At 42.6% G+C, this 21604-nt stretch overlaps 1 protein-coding gene across 13 annotated transcripts in view; it reads right to left on the bottom strand.

Annotated features, from left to right (window-relative positions):
• Positions 1-9934, bottom strand: part of CASK (calcium/calmodulin dependent serine protein kinase) — a 372876-nt gene extending 362942 nt beyond the window's left edge. For 5 of the 13 annotated variants that reach the window (XM_055562971.1, XM_055562973.1, XM_055562975.1 and 2 more), the window contains exon 1: positions 9151-9926. In XM_055562971.1, the coding sequence (XP_055418946.1) occupies positions 9151-9209 (59 nt within the window). In that variant the 5' untranslated portion in view covers positions 9210-9926. Of the gene's footprint in view, positions 1-9150 lie in introns of all 13 variants that reach the window. The other 8 variants (XM_055562960.1, XM_055562965.1, XM_055562962.1 and 5 more) reach the window with 4 other exon arrangements.
• Positions 9935-21604: the final 11670 nt, after the last annotated feature.

The raw sequence follows: 21604 nt of genomic DNA, 5'->3' as shown, positions 1-21604 counted from the left end.
GCCCCTGATCTTAAGAACTTTAAGATTTCTTTAATTTTCCCTATCTGTATTCCTCTACTCTTTTATTCAAACAGCACAACACCCCTGAAAGGTCTATGCTATCACCCTCATTTAACATATAAAGAAACTGAGGCTCAGAGAGCTTAACTAACTTGCTCAGGGTCACACAGCTAGAAATGAATGCCTAAATGAAAAAATGAACGAATGTTAGCACCACTAAATTTTACACACATGGTAGAAAAGAATGTTCATTTCACCATATTATTTATGTAATAGAGCCTGTGTTTAGCACTGAGAAAGTGCACATTTGGAAATTGTTGAAACTTATCTACATAGCTGCCAAAAGTAATTTGAGTATCTCAGAGACATTCTAGAAATAAAAAATACTTATGCTGCACTTCACAATCACTAATCCATGCAAATGGCTCGTGAAGCAGCTATCGTTCCTTCTATAAATAGGGAGAAAATGGTGATAACGTACCTGAAGGTTACCAGATCAGATCTTAGGGGGCTGCCTTACAGTCTTCAAAGCACTGTTGATCCATATGTTTGGGGGAAAATAGATAAGGGTAAGCAGGAAGGATATGATGTTTCTTATCGGTTCTATAAGATAGCAATGTTACAATGGTAATCTGCACATGATAGCCTGGGCCAGAGACCTCTGTAACTGAATTAGTAACATTGTTTTCATAAAACATTAAAATCTTCATAGGGTTAAATCCATCCTAGATTTGAATATACCAAAATACTCTGAACTCAGGGTTAGAATTAGAAGCCTGTGATACAGTCAATGTATAATATTTTGTGTTATTAAACTACACTGAGAGAGGACACAATCAGCATTCTTATCTGTAAATGATTCAAATATTCAAAACAATGGTAACAAAGTAAAAAAATGTATCAAAAGAAATGAAAAAGAAAAAGAATGTGTAACAAAATACAAGAAGTTGAATTGCAACAATATGCACTTAGATACAAAGAAACTGGCTTAAGTATCATAAAGTAATTCTTTCTTGATGTGAATGGATGTGGACAACTCAAAAAAGGCCAACGAATGAATTTAGTTGGGGGGATGGGGTAAGAGGGGTGTAAAATGGGAGGAGAGTATTACAATTATCCAACTGGGACCAAAAACCTTGAGGCATGGAAGAATTCAGTTCCCTATAGGTGAAGAATTTAATACGAGAACAATGGTTTGAACTTAAAGTGTCTAAAATTTACTTTGTCATTTCATTAAAAGGGGCCCATTTAATTCAAGTTAGGCACCAAGCTTGGGAATCAAAAAGACCTAACCTTAGGGAAAAAAATGGTTTTACCTAAAAGCCAGCCATCAGAATCTGCAAAACACAAGTAAAGTGAAAAAGAAATGTACTTTTTTTTTTTTAACCCTAACTATGTTGTGGAGAAGGCAGTGGCAACCCACTCTAGTTCTCTTGCCTGGAAAATCCCATGGACGGAGGAGCCTGGTAGGCTGAAGTCTTTGGGGTCGCTAAGAGTCGGACACGACTGAGCGACTTCACTTTCACTTTCCACTTTCATGCACTGGAGAAGGAAATGGCAACCCACTCCAGTGTTCTTGCCTGGAGAATCCCAGGGCCGGGGGAGTCTGGTGGGCTGCCGTCTATGGGGTCGCACAGAGTCCGACACGACTGAAGCGACTTAGCAGCAGCAGCAGCAGCAGCAACTATGTTGTTGACATAGATTCACAGAAAGACAGTATAATGGTACCAACATCCACAGAAATGAAGTCAGAATCTTGCTTTTCAGTCACATGAGGAATGGAATATTAAGCATCATATTAATATTTATTTTGATAAATGCTTTAAATAGCCTCTGTTATAGACAAGCCTATTCTTGGTCTTCGGTCAGTGCATTGGCATTTTACATTATTGATCTGCCCCACCTTGAGACTTCTGTGATCCAGCTATCCCAATTCTTCTAATTTCATGAGTTATACTCCAAACCACAAAACCCCACTGCTAGTTCCATCAACCCCCAAGAACTCACTCATTCATAGTTTAACTTCCACAAAGTTGATTTCCAAATCTTCACTATCACTCTAGACCTCTCATTCAAACTCCACCCATGTATTTCCAGCTACGATCACTTAGAAATAGCCTGCACTCAACTCAGAGTGCCATCCATATCAAGGAATACTGGGTTGCAGTTTAAGGGAAGACAGAGTTAGTTAGATAGATATATAGATGGATATGGAAAGGCCATCGGATATACTATTTACAATGTAAAGTGAATATTTCAGTAGAATGTACAAATATGAGCCCATTCTGTTTTTAAACAAAAATCTTCCAGAAGATGTACAAAAACTGGGGCTTTCTTGGAAGTCCAGTGGTTAAGACTGCTTGCTCCCAATGCAGGGAGTGCAGGTTCGATCCCTGGACAATGGTTACCTTTGGAGAATAGAGCTATGGATGGATGGTGGGAGAAAGGAGAGACATTCACTATTTACCTTTGTGTCATCTATATTTTAAAATTTTATAATTTTATAAACACTAATAAAAAGAAAGTTAACAGAATATTATTAAGTCTTAAAACTGGAAACATATATGAACTCTCTAAGTCAAACTAGCTTCAGAAGTAAAATCTTCCCAGTGTAGAAAGACAACTAAAAAATAAACCCCAAATGTGAGAGCTGTGCACCCACCCAGTCAGCTTGTGCCTGGGGTTAGGTACCTGCCCCGCACTTGATTACTAACTCAGTCACTTGATTACTTAGGTGTGCAGTGTTGACAGAGAGTGGAGATGCTCACCACTCAGCAGCTGTGGTTCAGTACACAGTTTTCAGAGTCAGAGAAAACAATTTCAATATTTTATCACAGGATATAGGAATAACTACCCTGTGGAAAGAACCCCACCCCACTCTCAACAAACACCTATCTCTGAAACCTCATTACTTCTGGTTTGGCAACTTAGGAGTAATCAATCAACTATTCTGTCTGTTAGGGCAGGGGAATCGGAAGGGAAAAACTGGAGAGTAAAAAGGGTGGAGAAAGTTCCGAACAAATTATATTTTGGATGGATAGTCAAGATTCTATATTGCCATGGCTAAGGAATGCATAAACTTATCAGTCTGGTGGCAAACGTTGATATTTCATTAGAAAGACAAAAAGAAAAATGAAATAAGATGAGACAATGAACCTCTGGGCTTCCCATGTGGCCCGATGGTAAAGGATCTGCCTGCCAATTCAGGAGATCCCTGGGTTCAGGAAGACCCACTGGAGTAGGAAATTGCAACCCATTCCAGTATTCTTGCCTGGAGAATCCCATGGACAGAGGAGCCAGGTGGGCTACAGTCCATGGAGTCGCAGTTAGATACAATTAAGCAACTGAGCATGCATGCATGGAACATCTACTGAAGAGGTAAGAAATTTAACCAAAATGTTGAACAATTAAAATTTGCAGTAAATTCTGGAAATGAAGACATATGCCTTACTTTAAGGACACCCACTGCAGTATTTTCACAGCTGGAATCAACAGCAGACTGCAGCATGAAATAAACGGGCTTTAGAACTGGTAGGATTCCCATGTGATCTTGAGCAAGTTACTGACCCCTCTGAATCTCAGTGTTTTCTGTAAAATGGGTACAATGAAAGGAGCTAACATATGTAAAATGCCTAATATTTGAAGGCATAATTGTCCCTTCATGAAAAAGACATGTTAAGTTACAAAAGATTTTTTTTAACTTGTGAACATATGTCAAAGTGCCTTTAAACCATTTCTGCCAGATTTAAAATGTGAAAACATTTACAAAATGCAATAATTCAAGCACCATCTCCAAAAGTGAGGTACGCCTGCTTCTTTAATTTACTGAGTAGAGCTATCACTGAGGATGGTGAAAGAATTTTCAATTTAAAGGAGCTATCTAGAAACACAATATAAGGGACATTAAGGAGCTATAGTTTAGCAGGTGAAACCACTGCAGATACGAGGTAGAAATGGAGGGTTGGGGGGAATTGCACATGTCAAGGCCACAGAACATGTCACCATCTTGGAAGGTAAGGGAAAAACCACAGCAAACATTATGAAGACCATGTGCAAATCACACTTAAAGTCCTAAAGCAGTCTGTAGAAAGCGGACATGAAGATACTCGGAGAAGGTTGTGCACATGCGCAACTGAGAAGCTCAGTTCACTCCAAAGGGGTCCTAGAATCAAACTCCATCATCAGGGATCACCACTGCTTACCCCCTCCCGATAACACCTGCCGTCTGGAGGAATCTGCATGTAACATGCTTTTCCTCTGCAGAACTTCAGCTGATCCCCCACAGCTTGATCTTTCTGGGGAACCAGCACTCTGGTGATTGTGTTTCTTTTTCCCTTGTTAAATGATTGTCCCTCGGATCAAGCACTTCTTTCATGAAACATCTCATTTCTGGAAAATTCTTGGTTCCTTTAGGCTCTCACTTGACTTTATTTCCGAACATGAACAACTAGTTTACCTATCACGTCTTGCTAAAGTTCTTGGGAAAGATGTTCCAACATGGTGTAACACCGTTCCTCCCCCCACCCCTACCCCATGGTACTAGAAACCCAAATCACTGGGCCAATCAATATATGTGAAAGCCACAGTAATTAGGACAAATTAGTAAAGCTGAATTTTTCTCTATGCTAAATTATATATTCTGCATATTATTAATCTGGTTTTTACACAAACACTGCATTTAACTCAATTCTCTGACAAACAGCATTACTGGAATTGCAAGTAGGAAATTTAAAGTATATAAGCAACTTAACCATATCCTTTTAATAGAGTGTATGTGCAAACACAATCCATACTAAACTGATAGATGCCTTGTTATTAAATTAAGTTGTCATAGTAGACAGCCATCATCAACTGTTATTGAAGCAATCCTTGTTCTATGTTGTTCCAAGCATCAGACAATCAGCATGTTAGCATTAGATGAGTGTCAGAAATCAATGTAAATCTTAAAAGACCCAAAAAAACCCAACAGCAAACATAGGCTGAAACAAAACTGTTAATACAATAAGGCTCAAAAACACAGTGTAGAGAAAATAAAACCCATATCTTGGTCTTTTGGCTTTGATACTGCCCCCCAAATATTTATTCCACTTTTTAAAAACTGTGAGCCTTTAAAAAGCCAGTCCCAAAATATTACATACATAACCTAGGTTTTCAACCAGTGACTCTCAATCATACCTGCACATTAGAATCACTTAGAGACCTTTAAAAAATACCAATGACCAGAACCCTCTCCCAGAGATTCTGAGTTCATTGCTCTGACACAAGGCCCTCTCATTGATCTTTTTTAAAAGCTCCCCTGGTGATTCTAATATGCAGCCAGGTGGTCAACTACTACTTTAATACAGCCTTTTGGGACAATAATTGCTCTAAAGTTGATAAACATGCATTTTGCCTTTCAATGAGATTTTATTATAAAACTACTCAATTCATTCCATAGCTAATGAACAACTGTTACATAGCAGGTTTTGTGTTAATAATAAAGAAAGATATGTAAGATATATTTCCTGCCCTCAAGAAGCTCCCTGTTAGCTAGGGAGAGTGACTCATAAATAAGAAACTGTAACTAAATATGATAAGTGCTCTTGAGGTGTAAGCAAATACAGCACGCCTCACAAACTTGTATGTCATCCTTGAGCAAGGGTCAGACTGCATCATTCCAATTTTAGTTTATGTCCTACCAAAGCAGGAAAGTCAGAAGTTACAGGTTACTAAATACCCAGGCAAAAATATTCAGCCTACACACGGCGAAAACAGTGTACATTTTGCTACTCTCTTTCACAGAAAACTGCTGTACCATGAAGGTAGGCATTTCTACACTTTAATTTGGATGAATCATTTTAAAATTTCCTTCATGTAATATTACTGATTGTGCACTTGCCTATAAAACCATCAATTTGCAAAAGATACAGTAAATGCTCACGACCATAAAAATTAGCTGATTACCTGTATTTGCATAATACCTTTCCCTTCCAGTAATTTGCTACATTTGCTAAGACAGGAAGTTTTGGGACAATGACAGCATAGACCGTTTGTTTCAGTCACTTGAAAGATGTTACATGGGAAAATGTCATGGAAACAATAGGCATTCAAGGACCACTTGCAAGACTTTCAAAAATAAGAAACACAGGGGGAAAGAGTTTAAATTAAAAAAAAAAAGGAAGGGCATTCTCCCAATATTCATAATGAATCAGACAACTGATTCCCAGTAAAATAATGGGTGGGTGAGTGAGCAGGTAAGTAGTGAGGCAGGGGAGTTGAGTGGGTAGTCAACAGACGGGTAAAAAGGTGAAATCCATTTTAAAGCACTTCAGTGAAAATTTAAACCTGTTAAATCCTAGGAGTCAAACACAACTTGTGATGCTAATTTAGTTATAAAAGAGGAATCACAATTCCAGAGAACTTGGATAGCAATCAAGAAGGTTTTCTGTGCAAAGTGAATGTCTTCAAGGGCTTTCTGTTTAAATCCAGAGTTGAACAAATTCTGAGTTTAAATGCCTGCTGTCAGAGACCCTGCAAGAAAATCTCAAGTGAATTTCAATTTTCAGATCAATATATGCTGAGACAATTTACCAGAGAAAACCCTCCAACCTTTACACAGGGTGAGGAACACTAGCATTATGTTCTCTGCCACAAAGCCTACCTTGAATGCATTATTTCATGGAATGACATATCATAATCGGCACTGACCAAGTCAGGCTTTGTAGGATATGAACAAGGCTTCACATTCACAGTAGTTAAGGTAGCCACAGAGGACCTATCACCTCAAAATTAGCTTGTTCCCCCTCCTCGTGCAGCTCTGAAGTAACAGAGGAGATGAACCTCGTTCTCCCAGAGGCATTTCCTGAAAATATTCTATCAATTATAAGTCAGCAGAATACTGATTGTGCTAATGTGATGCTGACCACTTTTCTTTTCAATATCCAAAGATATCACATCATCACTCTTTCAGATCTCAAGGAATCAGAACTAGCTACTAACATTGATTCAATGATGCCTATATTCCATCATCACAATAGAACTAACATTTTAATCTCACATTTTCCGATTATGACTTTGCTGGCTCATTTGAATCAAATATAACTGAGACACAACAAACATCATTCCCCTTGGTACCCACTCCCGCCCCCACGCAATGGGGGCTTTGGGAAACACCTTATTTACCTTCATTGGATGCCAAGAATGAAGAAACTAAGATTTTTTTTTGACATATTTGTCTTTCTAGAACTGTGCTATTCACATATGGCTACAAGCACTTGAAATGTGGCTAATCCAAATGAGGAGCTGAATTCTGAATTTTCTTTCTTTTTAATTAATTTACATTAAATTTAGAAAGAGATAATTCAGTTATTAGAAAACTTTTAGGTATGTTTGCAACAACTTGGGTATGTGAATCTACTTTTGCAAATGCAAATTTTATGAAACCTAAATACAGAACAAGTATGTCTGATGAAAATTCAGCTTAGTGTCAGAACGGAGATGTATGGTTAGTGTAAAATACACACTGGATTTTGAAGATTATGAAAGAAAAGACGTAAAATACCTCACTGATTTCCATACTGATTACATGTTGACGTGATATAGTCTGGATCTACTGGGTAAGAGAAAATATTTTGTGAAAATTAATTGCACCTACTTGCTTTTAATCTTTTTAATGTGGCTATTAGAAAATTTACATATGCAAATTTTACATATATAAAATTACATACGTGGCTCGCATTATATACTGTACAGACTGCTCTGCTCTAGAGCACTTCCACAACCACCTTAACAGAGCACATTTGGATACTGTTCTTCCAGTAGACAAGCTAGTCATGTAACAATAGGGGCGAAGAGTAACATGTCCTTATATCAATTGGATCTGAGGAAAGTATGTAGCAAGCTCTACCCACAATCTCACCATGTGAGGCAACACTGTAATACCTCAACATGGAAGGAAATTAGTGAGTTATCCACACTTAAACAAATTGAAATCCAGTACTGCAGACAACTTAAAAAAGAGATTGAGCCAACTGCTCTAAGGTCTTGGTTTCATTTCCCAACTGCGGACCTTAAAATAGACAATAAAGCACCACTTCCAAAAAGAGGTAAAATATTTCAACGGTAGCTATCTACCAATCCTTAAAAACTAGGCAAAAATTTTCTCTTCAATTTTATCTCCTCAACTTCTAAAGCCACAGAATACACGCTGAACTAGGAAATCAACTTCAGATCGCCAGCATTTCCCTCACAAGCAAATTAGCAGGATTGTGCACTTGGAATACTGTTTGACAAGAATGAAAAGGAAACTATTCAAAACAGATTTAAAGAATGGACAATTAGATGAAGAACTGCAGATTTAATTCTCAATCAGCCCTGTGATTAATCTGATTCCCTGCTTTTCCCTAGTGTAATTATACAACACAGATGAAAGGATGAGCATTTGGACTGTCAGTTCTATATTCTGGACCAGCCCGGTGACTCAAAGCAGACGGCGCTACCACGCTAACCACCATCCCAACAGTCGAGGGAAGCCTCGAACACTGATTTAACAGTCATTGCATAACGAGGCATTAAAAATTCGGAACCCCCCAACTCTTTCCACGTTGGTCTACACCAGGTGAAGAATTTGCTGAAACCGAACGCACCCAGTCTTAAATGACCCCCTCCAATCCGGGCATGGGGTGAACACAAAGGCATGTATCTAATGCCATGCACAATAGACACACACCCCACAATTTAAGACCCTGGACGTTCTTTCTCTGTCTCTCCACGGAAGCAATGAAATGCAAGCTGCTCTTTTCTTTAATGGTCTGTGGTACACGCAAGGTAACAATAAGCCCAACTGTTCCCAGGAAGCAACTATAAAATCGGTTCTGCCACGTCCCTGTGCAACCGTCAGATAAAATGCAGACAGCAGATTTCAGCCGGCCCCACGCCTCATAAGGGGGCCGACCTCGGCTCATCGGCCTCCACGGATTGCCGAGAAACCCCCAGACTCCCGCCCGGCTGGAGGTCCAGGTACACGTCTATAAATACTCCCGGGTGAGGAGGACAGGGGAGGCGGAGGGGAGGAAGGGCAGGGGGCAGACCCGGGCGGGTGCGGGTGCCGAAGGACCCGGGCATCACTAAATGCATTTTCCCACACTCCCGCTCCCCCGCGTGGAGACTCACTTGCCGATCACCTCGCACAGCTCGTACACATCCTCGAACAGCACGTCGTCGTCGGCCATGGTCCGGAGGGGACAGTGGCCGCAGCGTGGAGGGCTCCGAAAACGGGGGTGGGGGCGCCAAAGAGCTCAGTGCCCGGCCCCTGGCTCGCCTCCTCCCCTCAGGACCCGCGAGCCCTCGGTGCCGAGGACACTCAAGCGGGGCGGCGAGGCCCGGAGACTGCGGCGCCTTCCTCAGCTGGCGACCTCCCCGGCGCGGGCGGCGGGGCCGGGGCGCAGGAGCGAGGGCGGCCCGGGCCCGGCGCCGCCCGCCCGCCCGCTGCTCCTCGCGCTGCTCGGGCCGGGCTGCCCGGCGTGCGGATCCTCGGGGATCGCGCGGTGCCTCGCTCTCCTCTCGTCAGCCCGCGCGGGCCGCGAGGCCGCGAGCGTTCCCTCTGTCGAGGCTGGCTCTGGCTCCGCGCGGGGCAGCTCGGACTACAGGGGGGGCCGCGGCAGGACCGTGGAAGGAGGATCGCCGCGGAGGGAGGTGGCGGCGGCAGATCGGCGTTGGGGACCAGGAGGCGGCGGCAGAGACGCTCCCTCCTTCTTCTCCTCCTCCCGCCGCCGCCCGCCCGCCTGGGAGTGGGAGGGGGGCTTCGTGGGACTGGCTCTCCGTGCGGGCGGGAGCCACGGCCGCCGCCTTCAGCTCCTCCTCCGCCTCGGCCGCCGACCAGCTCGCGAGCCCCGCGCACCGGCCTAGAGCACACACGCGCTCCTCCCGCTCCGTCCGCGCGGCTTCCCGAACCACAGGCCCCGCCCACTCCAGCCCGTCGGGAGGCGGTGGCCCAGGGAAAGCGACCAGGCAGAGCGACGCATGCGCGCGCCGCGGGCCACGTCACGGCAAACCGGCGGGCGCCGGGAATCTACGAGGGGCGGGGGACTAGGGCGCCGGGGCGGCATCTGCTTAGGCGGGGGTGGGGCAGGGTCGTCATCCCCGCGACCAAGCCGCGGAAGGGGTCGGGGACAAAAGATCTGCACGTTCTTGGCTCTCTGAGGCGTGAGGCTCGGAAGCCGGCCGCTCCCTCCTTTTGTAACCACGCGAAGCCTTTCCCGGTTTTTGCTGGGGAAGGAGGCTTGGAAAGGGTCCTAATGAATGGGAAAGCAAGAACAGAGGTGGCGAGGTTCTCACTCCAGATCGTGCTAGGCGGGGGTTGCTTTTAGTGCCACTGTCATTCCTTAATAAAAACGAGGGCTGTGGAAGAAGTGTTGTCCACCTACAAGAAAAGGACCAAACAAAAACTGTCCAGGAAGGCGTGCAACAGCAAATGGTAATTTGTAGAGACAGCTTATCCTGCATTCTGCCCCAAACTCAAATATCTATCCAGCGCCTGTACTGAATAGAGACAGTCCCGAGAGAGGTCAGTAAGGCAGGGACTTTAAATTCCTTTGTATATTGCACCCCCCTCCCCAAGTCTCCAGTACCTACTCTGCTCCTTTTACTTTCTACAAATGTTAGGCATGTCAGTATAAAAATGCAACTAGAGGGAGTGGATGTACAGGGTCAGCCAGGGAGTGAGGTTATGGGTGTTGCCGCTGTGTTAGGTTGTATTCAATATGAAGATTTCTGTTCAACTGAGCATGTGCGGAATGAGCCAACGCCATCAGACAGGTATATGCCTCAGCTGAGGACCAATAAAAAAAGTCTTTGTTCCTCTGCACAGCAGAAGTGCCCAATTAGTTCATAAGTCAGCTTTGAGAAATCATCTGGTAAAATTCTCAGTGCAGTAGTTGAAAAAAAAAAAGGAAAGAAAGAAAAAAATAGTATTTACTAAAGTGTGTGAGGGGGTGGAGACCCACTGCCTATTTTCTCTTCAGAAACATTTTCTACAAAACCTTAACCACTCCCTTAAGAGCCTGAGAGATTTGCCAGTGTTACAGATTTGAGTACTAGACTTTTTTTTTAAATGCAAACCAGAGGGGAAAATGTAATTATGAGAGATTTTCCTCCTTTTCCAAAGAGCGTGAGCATTCTCTAGAGAAGGGAGCATTAGGACTTGGGAAACATTGCTTTCATTGAGGGTTCCGCACTTCCAAGTCACTCACTCCAAATTGGCATGTCCATTTGGTACCTACTGATTAAGATGTTACTCCATTCTGCCCTGAAGTTTACAGCAACCCTCATCTTGTCAGTTTCACTTCCTTTCCTCAGTCTAAGTCTGAGCTATGCCAAAGCTTGTCGACTTCATTCGGGGGTTTGTTATCTTCCACAGCGACCTATGCTCAGAGGTAGGCAAGGACAATAATAAAAGAAATAAAGTTGAATAAAAAAGATGACCACAGAGATAGGTTTGCAGTCTGCTCATGGAATCACAATGGGTTTAGATTTGGAAAGTGCCCTAGAGGTCAGCCAGTCCCACTCTGTCATCTTTAGACATGAGGGGGTGCCACCATGATTGGTCTAACTTGGCATTCTTTGGTAACTGGCCTTGAATGGTTCAAGGTCTTCCAACCAGCACAAAGCTTAGGACCTTCCCCTCACTATCGATGAGAAGCACTCTGTTTCTCCCCACCCCATTTCCCAACCATCACACTGGCTTGAATAAAGAAGTGGACACCCTCAGTTGTTGCCAGCAGACATCTTGTACCCAAAAGGCTAGTCAGACCTAAGATGAAGGTGGAACTGAGGGGCAGCAGCATAGAGATGTTGTCAATGACATAATTAATCTCTTGTTTAGCCAACTCTCTGCCCTTTCCCATCATATAAGTCAATGAATTCCCTTACTTTCTTAATCCATTTTGAGTTGGGTTTCCTGTTACTTTCAGAGGAAGCATGCTACAAATGGTACAAAAAGATGAGAAAACAAGTTCAGAGACAAATATATGTCTATGATCACGTACTTAGCTGAGTATCTAATCTGAACCTAGATCTCCCAGCTCCCAGTGTGCTATTCAGTGATACTTAAGTCCTCTGTAATACAAATCCCTCAGAACTTGTACCATGCATTGTGGCTAGAGGTAGCTCCTCTGTTTTCTATAATTAAAATAACCAAGCCTCTTTAATGAAGTTAATTCTTCTCTAGATTTCTTCTAAAAGCCCAATACTCTTCAAACAAATAAGCACACATATAAATGATCAGCTGTCTATAATTTACTTGTTTTCATTTCCATGAAGAAAATGTTAAAGTAACTAGGTGCATCAGTTAGAGATTGTGTTTAAATGTTACTAATTGAATACTCAATAACAGCAGTTTAAACAAATAGGGGGACTTAACTTTTCCGAGGCTTCCCAGGTGGCTCAGTGGTAAAGAATCTGCCTGCCAATGCAGGAAACATGGGTTCGATACCTAGGTCAGGAAGATCCCCTGGAAAAGGGAATGGCTACCCACTACAGTATTCTTGCCTGGAGAATTCCATGGACAGAGGAGCCTGGCGGACTACAGTCCATAGGGTTGCATAGAGTTGGACATGACTGAGTGACTTAGCATGAATACACACAACTTTCCCCTACAGCTGTGGCACTAGAGTCTTGTGTGTTAACTGAGACTCTCAATTGATGCTTTTGAACTGTGGTGTTGGAGAAGACTCTTGATAGTCTCTTGGACTGCAAGGGGATCCAACTAGTCAATCCTAAAGGAAATCAGTCCTGAATATTCATTGGAAGGACTGATGCTGAAGCTGAAACTCCAATACTTTGGCCATCTGATGCAAAGAACTAACTCATTGGAAAAGACCCTCATGCCAGGAAAGATTGAAAGCAGGAGGAGAAGGGGATGATAGAGGGTGTGATGGTTGGTTGGATGGCATCACCGACTCAATGGACATGAGTTCGAGCAAGCTTCAGGAGTTGGTGATGGACAGGGAAGCCTGGCATGCTGCAGTCCATGGGGTTACAAAGAGTAGGACATGACTGAGCGACTGAGATGGTCAAAGTCCCATGCATGAACTACTTTCAAGTAATTCTTCCTTTCTCACTTGCTGCACCCTGTCCTCTCACTTAGTTACTTTTAAAATGGAGAGCCTCCCATAGTAATTATAAAATTCCTTAAATTATTTGAGTCAACACTGTAGTTGCTCCTCTCAAATCCCCACTGCTTGCTTTAACCATTCCTGGGTTCCCCTCCCCCAGCACCAGCATGTTTTTGCTTCCAAAGGCCACACCTGTGACTTCAAAGGACATCCCACATGGAAGTGCCTGGGAGTTTAGGTCTCTACCATCTGGCCATTAGTGCAGGAATGTGAAAGTCCAGCTGCCTTCATGGGGGTTGGGGGAGGAGGACAACTCTGAGGGGTTAGTTACAGCCTGAGCTTTCCTGTGGGGTCAGGCTGCAGCTACCTTCGGAGACTGTGCCTGGTTCCCCCCCTCCCCCTCCTTACTCCTCTCATTCTCCTGGGAGTACTTCTTTCATAAATCATTTGCTCATGAATCCCCTTATCAGGATCAGCTTTGGGAAAAGCCTAACCTAAGGCAACAGCGTTTTCCCTAAGTGACAATTGCATCTAAATCACCTGGGAGCTTATGAAAAACGTTAAAAATGTTGATTCCAGGGTCCTATCCACGATCACCTGAATCTGAATCTCTTGGAGCAGGTCACAGGGATCTGTGTTTTAATAAGTTCCCCCAAGTGAGTCATGAATATCTAAAAATTAGGAATCATTGCCCTAACACTGGCCGCTGAATAAGCTCTCTGAAAAAAAAACAAAAACAGAAAAGGACCTAGGGCTGACTTCATCACTAAGGTGGAGAAACCATAAGAAATGCAAAAGAACACTTCTGGGAGTAGAAGAGGATCTAAATACAAATGCTTCCTTCTGTAAACCACTGTCTAAAGATTCATTTTACCCTTCTTCCTTTAATATAAATGAACAAGTCACTGGAAGCTTTTGTTTTTCAGTAGAAACACAATTGCCTTTGGACACAGCAAAGTGGTGATATACACTGAACATGTTGTAACTCAAAAGTTAACTAAAAAGATAACCCTTCATTGAGCCACTTACGATAACAAGTGCTCGCTGGCCTCCTGGGGACACAACACTGTGCTATATGCTAATGGGGATTGCAATAGTCAGGATTCTTTTGGTTGCAAATGACAGAAAACGCAAACCAGCTTAAACAATACAGAGAATCTATTGACGCACATAACTCAAAGGTCGGGATGCATGGTAGCTTCGTGTGACGCATGATCCATGTCACTGAAGACACACTTGCTCCCAGTCATACCATTGTGCCTTCTATGGTACTGGCTTCATCCCTAAGTCTATAAGGTGGCCCCCAGAGTTCCAAGCTCTCCTCTTGAAGTGGCAAAACAGTTGCCTCTGTTTCAAACTTTACCTCCTTTTATATCGGCATCCAGGACAAATATTGAGGTCTTACCCAGTAGGTCCTGCCCTGGATTCACTCTCTCATTGGCCAGGTAGAAGACACATGACCATCCCTGAACCAATCACTGTAGCCACGGAATGAGCGTCACTGAATAATTTAACCAACCAGGGTTCACCCTTAAGCTGAGTGTGGGGATCAATCTCCTGGCTGGGAGTGAAAGGACAGGAAAAGGCATCAAAGGAATATCAGGACACTTTGGATAAGAGAAGGGAAGAATGAATGGTGGGAGGCTTCCTGTTTTGGTCACCCAGATACTGGCAACTGGCTTTGTCTTAGCACCCCACTTCTTTCACTGTGTTCAGCTAGTCACCGGGCCCTGTCAGCTTTTCTTTCAAAATTTTAGATTCTCCCTTTCTATTCATTTCTTCAGTCTTCACCACAATCCATTCCCCCATCAACCCATACTTAATGTTGCTTCACTTCACTCACTGGACTCCTGACTCCAACTGCTTGTCCCATCCTGCTAACCACTGAGAGGCCCAGTTTAGGTCCACGAAAGAGAATTCTCAGCATCTAGAACAGTGCCTGCTGTGCAGTAGGCATTCAAAAGGTATTTGCTGAATGATGAATGAATGAATGGCTTCATAGCCCTTATCACTTCCTGGAATTCTTTTTTTTTTTAAATTATCTTTTGTTGCACTGGGTCTTTGGTTTGCTGTGTGCAGGCTTTTCTTTAGTTGCACAGAGTGGAGACTACTCTCTAATTGTGGTGCATGGGCTTCTCATTGCGGTGGCTTATCTTGCTGTAGAGCATGGGCTGTAGGCATGTAGGTTTCAGTAGTTACAGAATGCAGGGCTCAGTAATTGTGGCATGGCCTTAGTTTCTCTGTGGCATGTGGAATCTTCCCAGACAAGGGATCAAACCAATGTCCCCTGCATTGGTAGGCAGATTCTTATCCACTGTGCCACCAGGGAAGTCCTGGAATTCTTTTTGTTTGTTTTGTTTTTTATAGCCTTTCCCCTTTAACCCTTGGACCTAGAAAGTATCTGGAACATAGTACGCTATATGTTTATTACATACATGGCTCTTTGTTTCTTGAGTCGGGTTAGAGAATCACTCATAATTAGGAAGAGGTTGAGGAGCTAATTTGGGTGACTTATATGGAGTTCAGCTCTGGCTAAGTTACAAAGAATCATGTAAGTCACCCAAGCTTCAACAGAAAGGAATATGATTTACTATGTTAAGTGCACTGTGGAAAAGGTCAAGTGATTAATATCACCAATGTGAAATACAAGCCTATCAACACTGATAGGTTTAATCATTTACACTCTCTGGGCACAGATGTAGCAGATCCTCTCTGGGGGTCTTCTATGCAGTGAGTCTGCAAAACTCTCAAGGAGATATTTCCTTCATACCATACCTTCTCATAAAAGATACTTTTTGAAAAATGGAGACTTTTCTTGAAAAATATTCTCATAGTGAAAGTCACTCAGTCGTGTCTGACTCTTTGCAACCCCATGGGCTATACAATCCATGGAATTCTCCAGGCCAGAATACTGGAGTGGGTAGCCTTTCCCTTCTGCAGGGGATCTTTCCAACCCAGGGATTGAGCCTAGGTCTCCCAAATTGCAGGCAGATTCTTTACTAGCTGAGCTACAAGGGAAGCCCAAGAATACTTGAGTGGGTAGCCTATCTCTTCTCCAGGGGATCTTCCTGACCCAGGAATCAAATTGGGGTCTCCTGCATTCAGGCAGATTCTTTACCAACTGAGCTATGAGGGAAGCCCTAATTATCATAGAGATAACCCATAATGTCAGGATTTGTATGAATAACATGTTTTCCATTTTGGTCAAGAGACAAAAATAACTTGGCTTTTCCACAGGCTGTGTGTGGTGATTCCCAGATTTGACAGGAACTCTTCAATGATATTTTGCCTTTAAGTATTCTAATCAAATATTTCCCATTCAAGCTTATTTACCTTTGTTATTTATCTTAATTGTCTTGTAAATAGAGACAGTAGCTGAGAAAGCAACCTTTTAAAGTGTTAGTCGCTGAGTCCTCTTCTACTCTTTGCAACCCCATGGACTGTAGCCTCTGTCCATGGGATTCTCCAGGCAAGAACACTGGAGTGGGTTGCCATTCCCTTCTCCAGGGGATCTTCCCTACCCAGGGATTGAACCTGGGTCTGCTCCATTGCAGGTAGATTCTTTACCATCTAAGCTTCCAGGGAAGTCCCAAACTTTGAAAGACAGTAGCAAAATCAAACTAAGGGGAAAAGATAGAGATTCTAATGGTCTGGAAAGAAAGAATGGATGTACCATTTATTGAGGACTTATAAATGCCAGATACTATGCAAAGATGTTACACATATTTCATTTAATACACTTAACAACTTTATCAGGTAGATTGTATTGCCCTTATTTTACAGATGAGGAAACTGAAACTTGAAGAGAGTTGTAAACAAGGATTACACAGCTAGAAAGATCAATGTTTGAACCAAATCTGTCAGAGCCCTAAGCCTGAATCATTCTTGTGTTTCTCTGAGGCAGTAAGTTTTATTTTGACTTCTTTTCAGATTAAGCAAAGTATGCCTTGGCAAATGGTACAATGGGTTGAATAAAAAACAGCAACAATAATATTCGTTCCTGCTTACTGAAATTTTATTTAGCACCAGATAATGTGCTAAGTGTTTTTTAAGCATTTATTTCCTCATTCAATAAAACTTTATTGAGCCTTCATTACATAGTAGGCACTGAGGGTATAATAATGAGCAAAATCAGCATAATTCTTACTCTCTTGGAGCTTATAAGTTAGAGAGGTGGTCATAAATCAAATAATCACAATGACAAAAGTATAATTATTTCCACAAGGGTGCCAAGACTATTCATTGGGGAAAGGACAGTCCTTTCAACAAATGGTGCTGGGAAGACTGGATATCCACATCCAAAAGAATCAAACTGGAACCTTACCTTATACCATAGAAAAAAATTAACTCAAAGTGGATTAAAGATGTAAATGTAAGACCTAAAACTATAAAACTCCTAAAAGAAAATATAGGGGGAAAGCTTTACGACATTGGATTTGGCAATCATTTTTTGGATATGACACCAGAAGCAGAGACAAGGGAAGTAAAAATAGATTAATTGGATAATACTAAATTTTACAAATTCTGTACATCAAAGGACACCATCAACTGTGAAAAGCTACCTATAGAATGGGAGAAATATTTGCAAATCATATATCTGATAAGGAGTTAATATCCAGAATATATGAAGAGCTCCTACAACTCAACAATAAAAACCAAATAAAACACAGAGAAAATAAGTGTTACTGAGGATGTGGGAAAACTAGAACATTCAAATTAGAACTGTTCATGCAAATTTAAAGGAAGATCTCCTAGAAGAACGCATGGCAACCCACTCCAGTATTCTTGCCTGGAGAATGCCCACGGACAGAGGAGCTTGGTGGGCTGCAGTCTATGGGGTTGCAAAGAGTTAGACTGAGCAACTAAGCACAGTCAGTCAGTTCAGTTGCTCAGTCATGTCCGACTCTTTGTGACCCCATGGACTATAGCACGCCAGGCTTCCCTGTCCTTCACCATCTCCTGGAGTTTGCTCAAACTCATGTCCATCAAGTTGGTGATGCCATCCAACCATCTCATCCTCTGTCATCCCCTTCACCTCCTGCCTTCAGTCTTTCCTAGCATCAGGGTCTAATGGAATGTTCAGTTGCTCAGTCGTGCCCGACTCTTTGCGACCCCACGGACTACAGCACGCCAGGCTTCCCTGTCCATCACCAACTCCCATAGTTTACCCAAACTCATGTCCATTGAGTCGGTGATGCCATCCAACCATCTCATCCTCTGTTGTCCCCTTCTTCTCCCGCCTTCAGTCTTTCCCAGCATCAGGGTCTTTTCAAATGAGTCAGCTCTTCACATCAGGTGGCCAAAGTATTGGAGTTCCAGCTTCAACATCAGTCCTTCCAATGAACGCTCAGGACTGATATCCTTTAGGAATGTTCTGCAACTTTAAAAAGGAAAGAGATTGCACCATATGCTACAACATGGCTGAACCTTGAGAACATCATACTAAGTGAAATAAGCTAGTCAAAAAAGACAAATGCTGTATGATTTCACAAATATGAGTTATACAGTGTAGTTAAACTTATAGAAACAGAAGGTAAAATGGTGGTTGCCGGGAGTTGGGGAAAGAGGGAATGGGAAGCTGTAGTTTAGTGGGGATAAAGTTCCAGTTTTGCAAGATGAAAAAGTTCTGGGAGATGGATTGTACAACAATGTGAATATCATTAACACTGTACATTTAAAAATGATTAAGATGATAAGTTTTGTGTTATATGTATTTTTATCACAATTAGAAATTTAAAAATCATTCGAGTGTATAATTAAAATATTTATCTCAAATCTTTTAAACAACTTTATGAAAGAGCTTTCCGTGGTGCTCATTTTATAGAACAAATCCAGTGTTACAGAGGCCAAGTCATTTACCCAAAGTGATACAATTAGTCATAGGTAAAGATGGAATTTGAACCCATTTCCTGAGCCGAAAGTTCATGCTCTAAACTGTCACCTGACTTAGCTAGCCAGGTCTTCAAACAAATCAACCAAATACTGGTCACAGGGTTTGGTCACTGAGGTTGGAGAGATCATAAAGAACCTGGTTGAGAGTAGAGTGTGGGTAGCAGTGGGTGTCAAGGGTGATGATGAAAGGCTAGTCTCTCCATAGTTATGCCAGTCCCTCCCAGCCAATGAGAACTGCAGCTAGTGTGGAATCTTGATAAGCAGTCTGGTTTCCTTTATTTCTATTCTATAAACTTTCTATGTGTTTTCTTCTACACCAAAGATAGTACCTTAAACCCAAGTGGTGATAGAAGTTTGAAATTTTTAGTGGAGTGTGTGCATGCATGCAAAGTCACTTCAGTTATGTCTGACTCTTTGTGACCCTATGGACTGTAGACCTCCAGAATTTTCTGTCCAGGGGATTATCTAGGCAAGAATACTGGAGTGAGTTGCCATGCCCTCCTCCAGGGGATCTTCCAGACCCAGGGATCAAACCTGCGTCTCTTGTATCTCCTGCATTGGCAGGCAGGTTCTTTACCACTAGTGCCACCTGGGAAGCCCTTTTAGTGGAGCAGCTGCCTCCAAATTCCATTGGCAGGGCAGAATGGTGACTGGGGCATAAATGTCTAAGATAAAGCCCTTGGTTACATCCTGGAATTCTAGTTAAACCACAGGTTGCTTTAGCCTAAATAAAGTAACTGGTGGCCTGTTGGACTTGGTGTGACATTAAAGAACACGCTCTAGCTACTATCTAAGCAGACCAAGACTGATAACATTGTGAAAACTGTGGGCTAGGCCGAGGGAGAAATATAGGCAGCAGGTAGCAAAAGTGGACCTGAGGGTAGGCTGCCTGTTACCTGCTTAAGTGGGAACGAACAGAGACAGAACTTTTGTCAAGTGAATAATGTAGCCCTATCATAAGTTCAAAAATACCCAGGTTAACGTGGATGGGGTAGACATGGTTCACAGTTGCCTAAGCAAATCATAGCTTCATCTCCAAAAGTTTTAAAGTCTCTAGAAATTATTTCCTACCATGAACTTGAGAATATAAAAATGGCTGGAAAAGGATTCTGGGTATTTTGATAATGCAGCTTCTCTACCCAACGTGACTCTTTTAGATTAGAAGAAAAACCTGGGCAAACTGTCTCTCCCCTTAGCCTGTGAGCTATTTTCCTTACAGTTACTTTCTCTGAAAGCAATATAACAAACATTAAAAAGAACACTGGAGTCCAGGATGGTCTGGAAAGAATATTTTAAGGAGACAAGGAACATCATTTGAGTGAATTTATCACATAAAAGACCACATAGCCCACTTAGAATAGTAAGTTGAGGCTCTCAGGCCAAACTGAGGGATGCCAGTTCTCTTATGAATAGTTCAATTAAGGGAACTGAGTTAGCAGTAGGCTATAGAAAACCCCACTAAACTTGAATGCTTAGCATTCAGAGAATTCTAAGACATAGGGGGTAGTTCTTTTTTTAAAAAAAAAAAAACAAACCTGGAGTGGTTTGAAGTCATAAAACCCGTCATTAAAAGTTGCCGCATATCAACGTACACACAAATAATTATACCACTTTGATCCCTTCTACTGACTTTTGACTGAGAGGAATAAACATTGCAGCTGGTCTCTAAGCTGAAATTTCCTGAGTCATGAATCTTTATCCTCTGTGACCTGGGAGGTAGGACAAACGCTGAGGAGGGAGGCAGGGAGAGGCTTCCAGTGAAGTCATCATTTATGTCTGGAACACTGAGGCAGTTTTATTGTACCTTACCAGGCACTTGTGGGAAGCATGGCCTCCTCTGGGAGGCCAGGCACTGAGGCTGTGCTGGAGAAAATGGTTACAGGAGAATGATGGAAGGCATTATTGCTCCCAGAAATAAAGGGACAGAACACATTTGGCAAGGAAAAAATGACTTTCTTCAGTGAGATCCTATATAACTGTGTTTTAAAGTTAATTTTCTCTCCAATATCCCCTTTTGCTTCTGCTTGAATTCAAGGAAATAAACTCAATTGTCATTTGTTAATATTAGTCATTCATTCTTTCTTTGGGCGCCTGCTAGATGCCTGGCATTGTTCTCAGCATGGGAAACACCAGGGGGAATAAAACAGAAAAAGATGGCTTCATCAGAGGATCCTATGAGATGGATATGGAATTGTAAATGAAGATAACTGTTCTCGGGAAAGACATCAATGGGTATAGAGTGGAAATTTAACCTAGACTGCCAGGGGGCGGGGCGCAGATAAGGCTTCCGCAGCAGACTCATGGACTAGGTAGGCCAAGGGTTGGGTTGGGTTGGAGGTGAAGTCCAGGCAGAAAGGCCTTGCAGCTTATTTTAGGAACCAAAAGGCCTGCATAACAGGAACAAAGGGAACAAGGTGGAGAGGGACCTGAAATGAGGTTGGGGGCATAGTAAAAGTTTTAATCCTCTTTGGAAGCAATTGATAGGTTTTAAGCAGGGATTGATGCTTTTGAACTGTGGTGCTGGAGAAGACTCTTGAGAGTCCCTTGGACTGCAAGGAGACCAAACTAGTCCATCCTAAAGAAAATCAACCCTGAATATTCATTGGAAGGACTGATGCTGA

This window comes from Bubalus kerabau, chromosome X (assembly GCF_029407905.1).
Source record: "Bubalus kerabau isolate K-KA32 ecotype Philippines breed swamp buffalo chromosome X, PCC_UOA_SB_1v2, whole genome shotgun sequence".
Lineage (NCBI taxonomy): Eukaryota > Metazoa > Chordata > Mammalia > Artiodactyla > Bovidae > Bubalus > Bubalus kerabau.
This window is presented reverse-complemented; position numbering and strand designations above follow the sequence as displayed.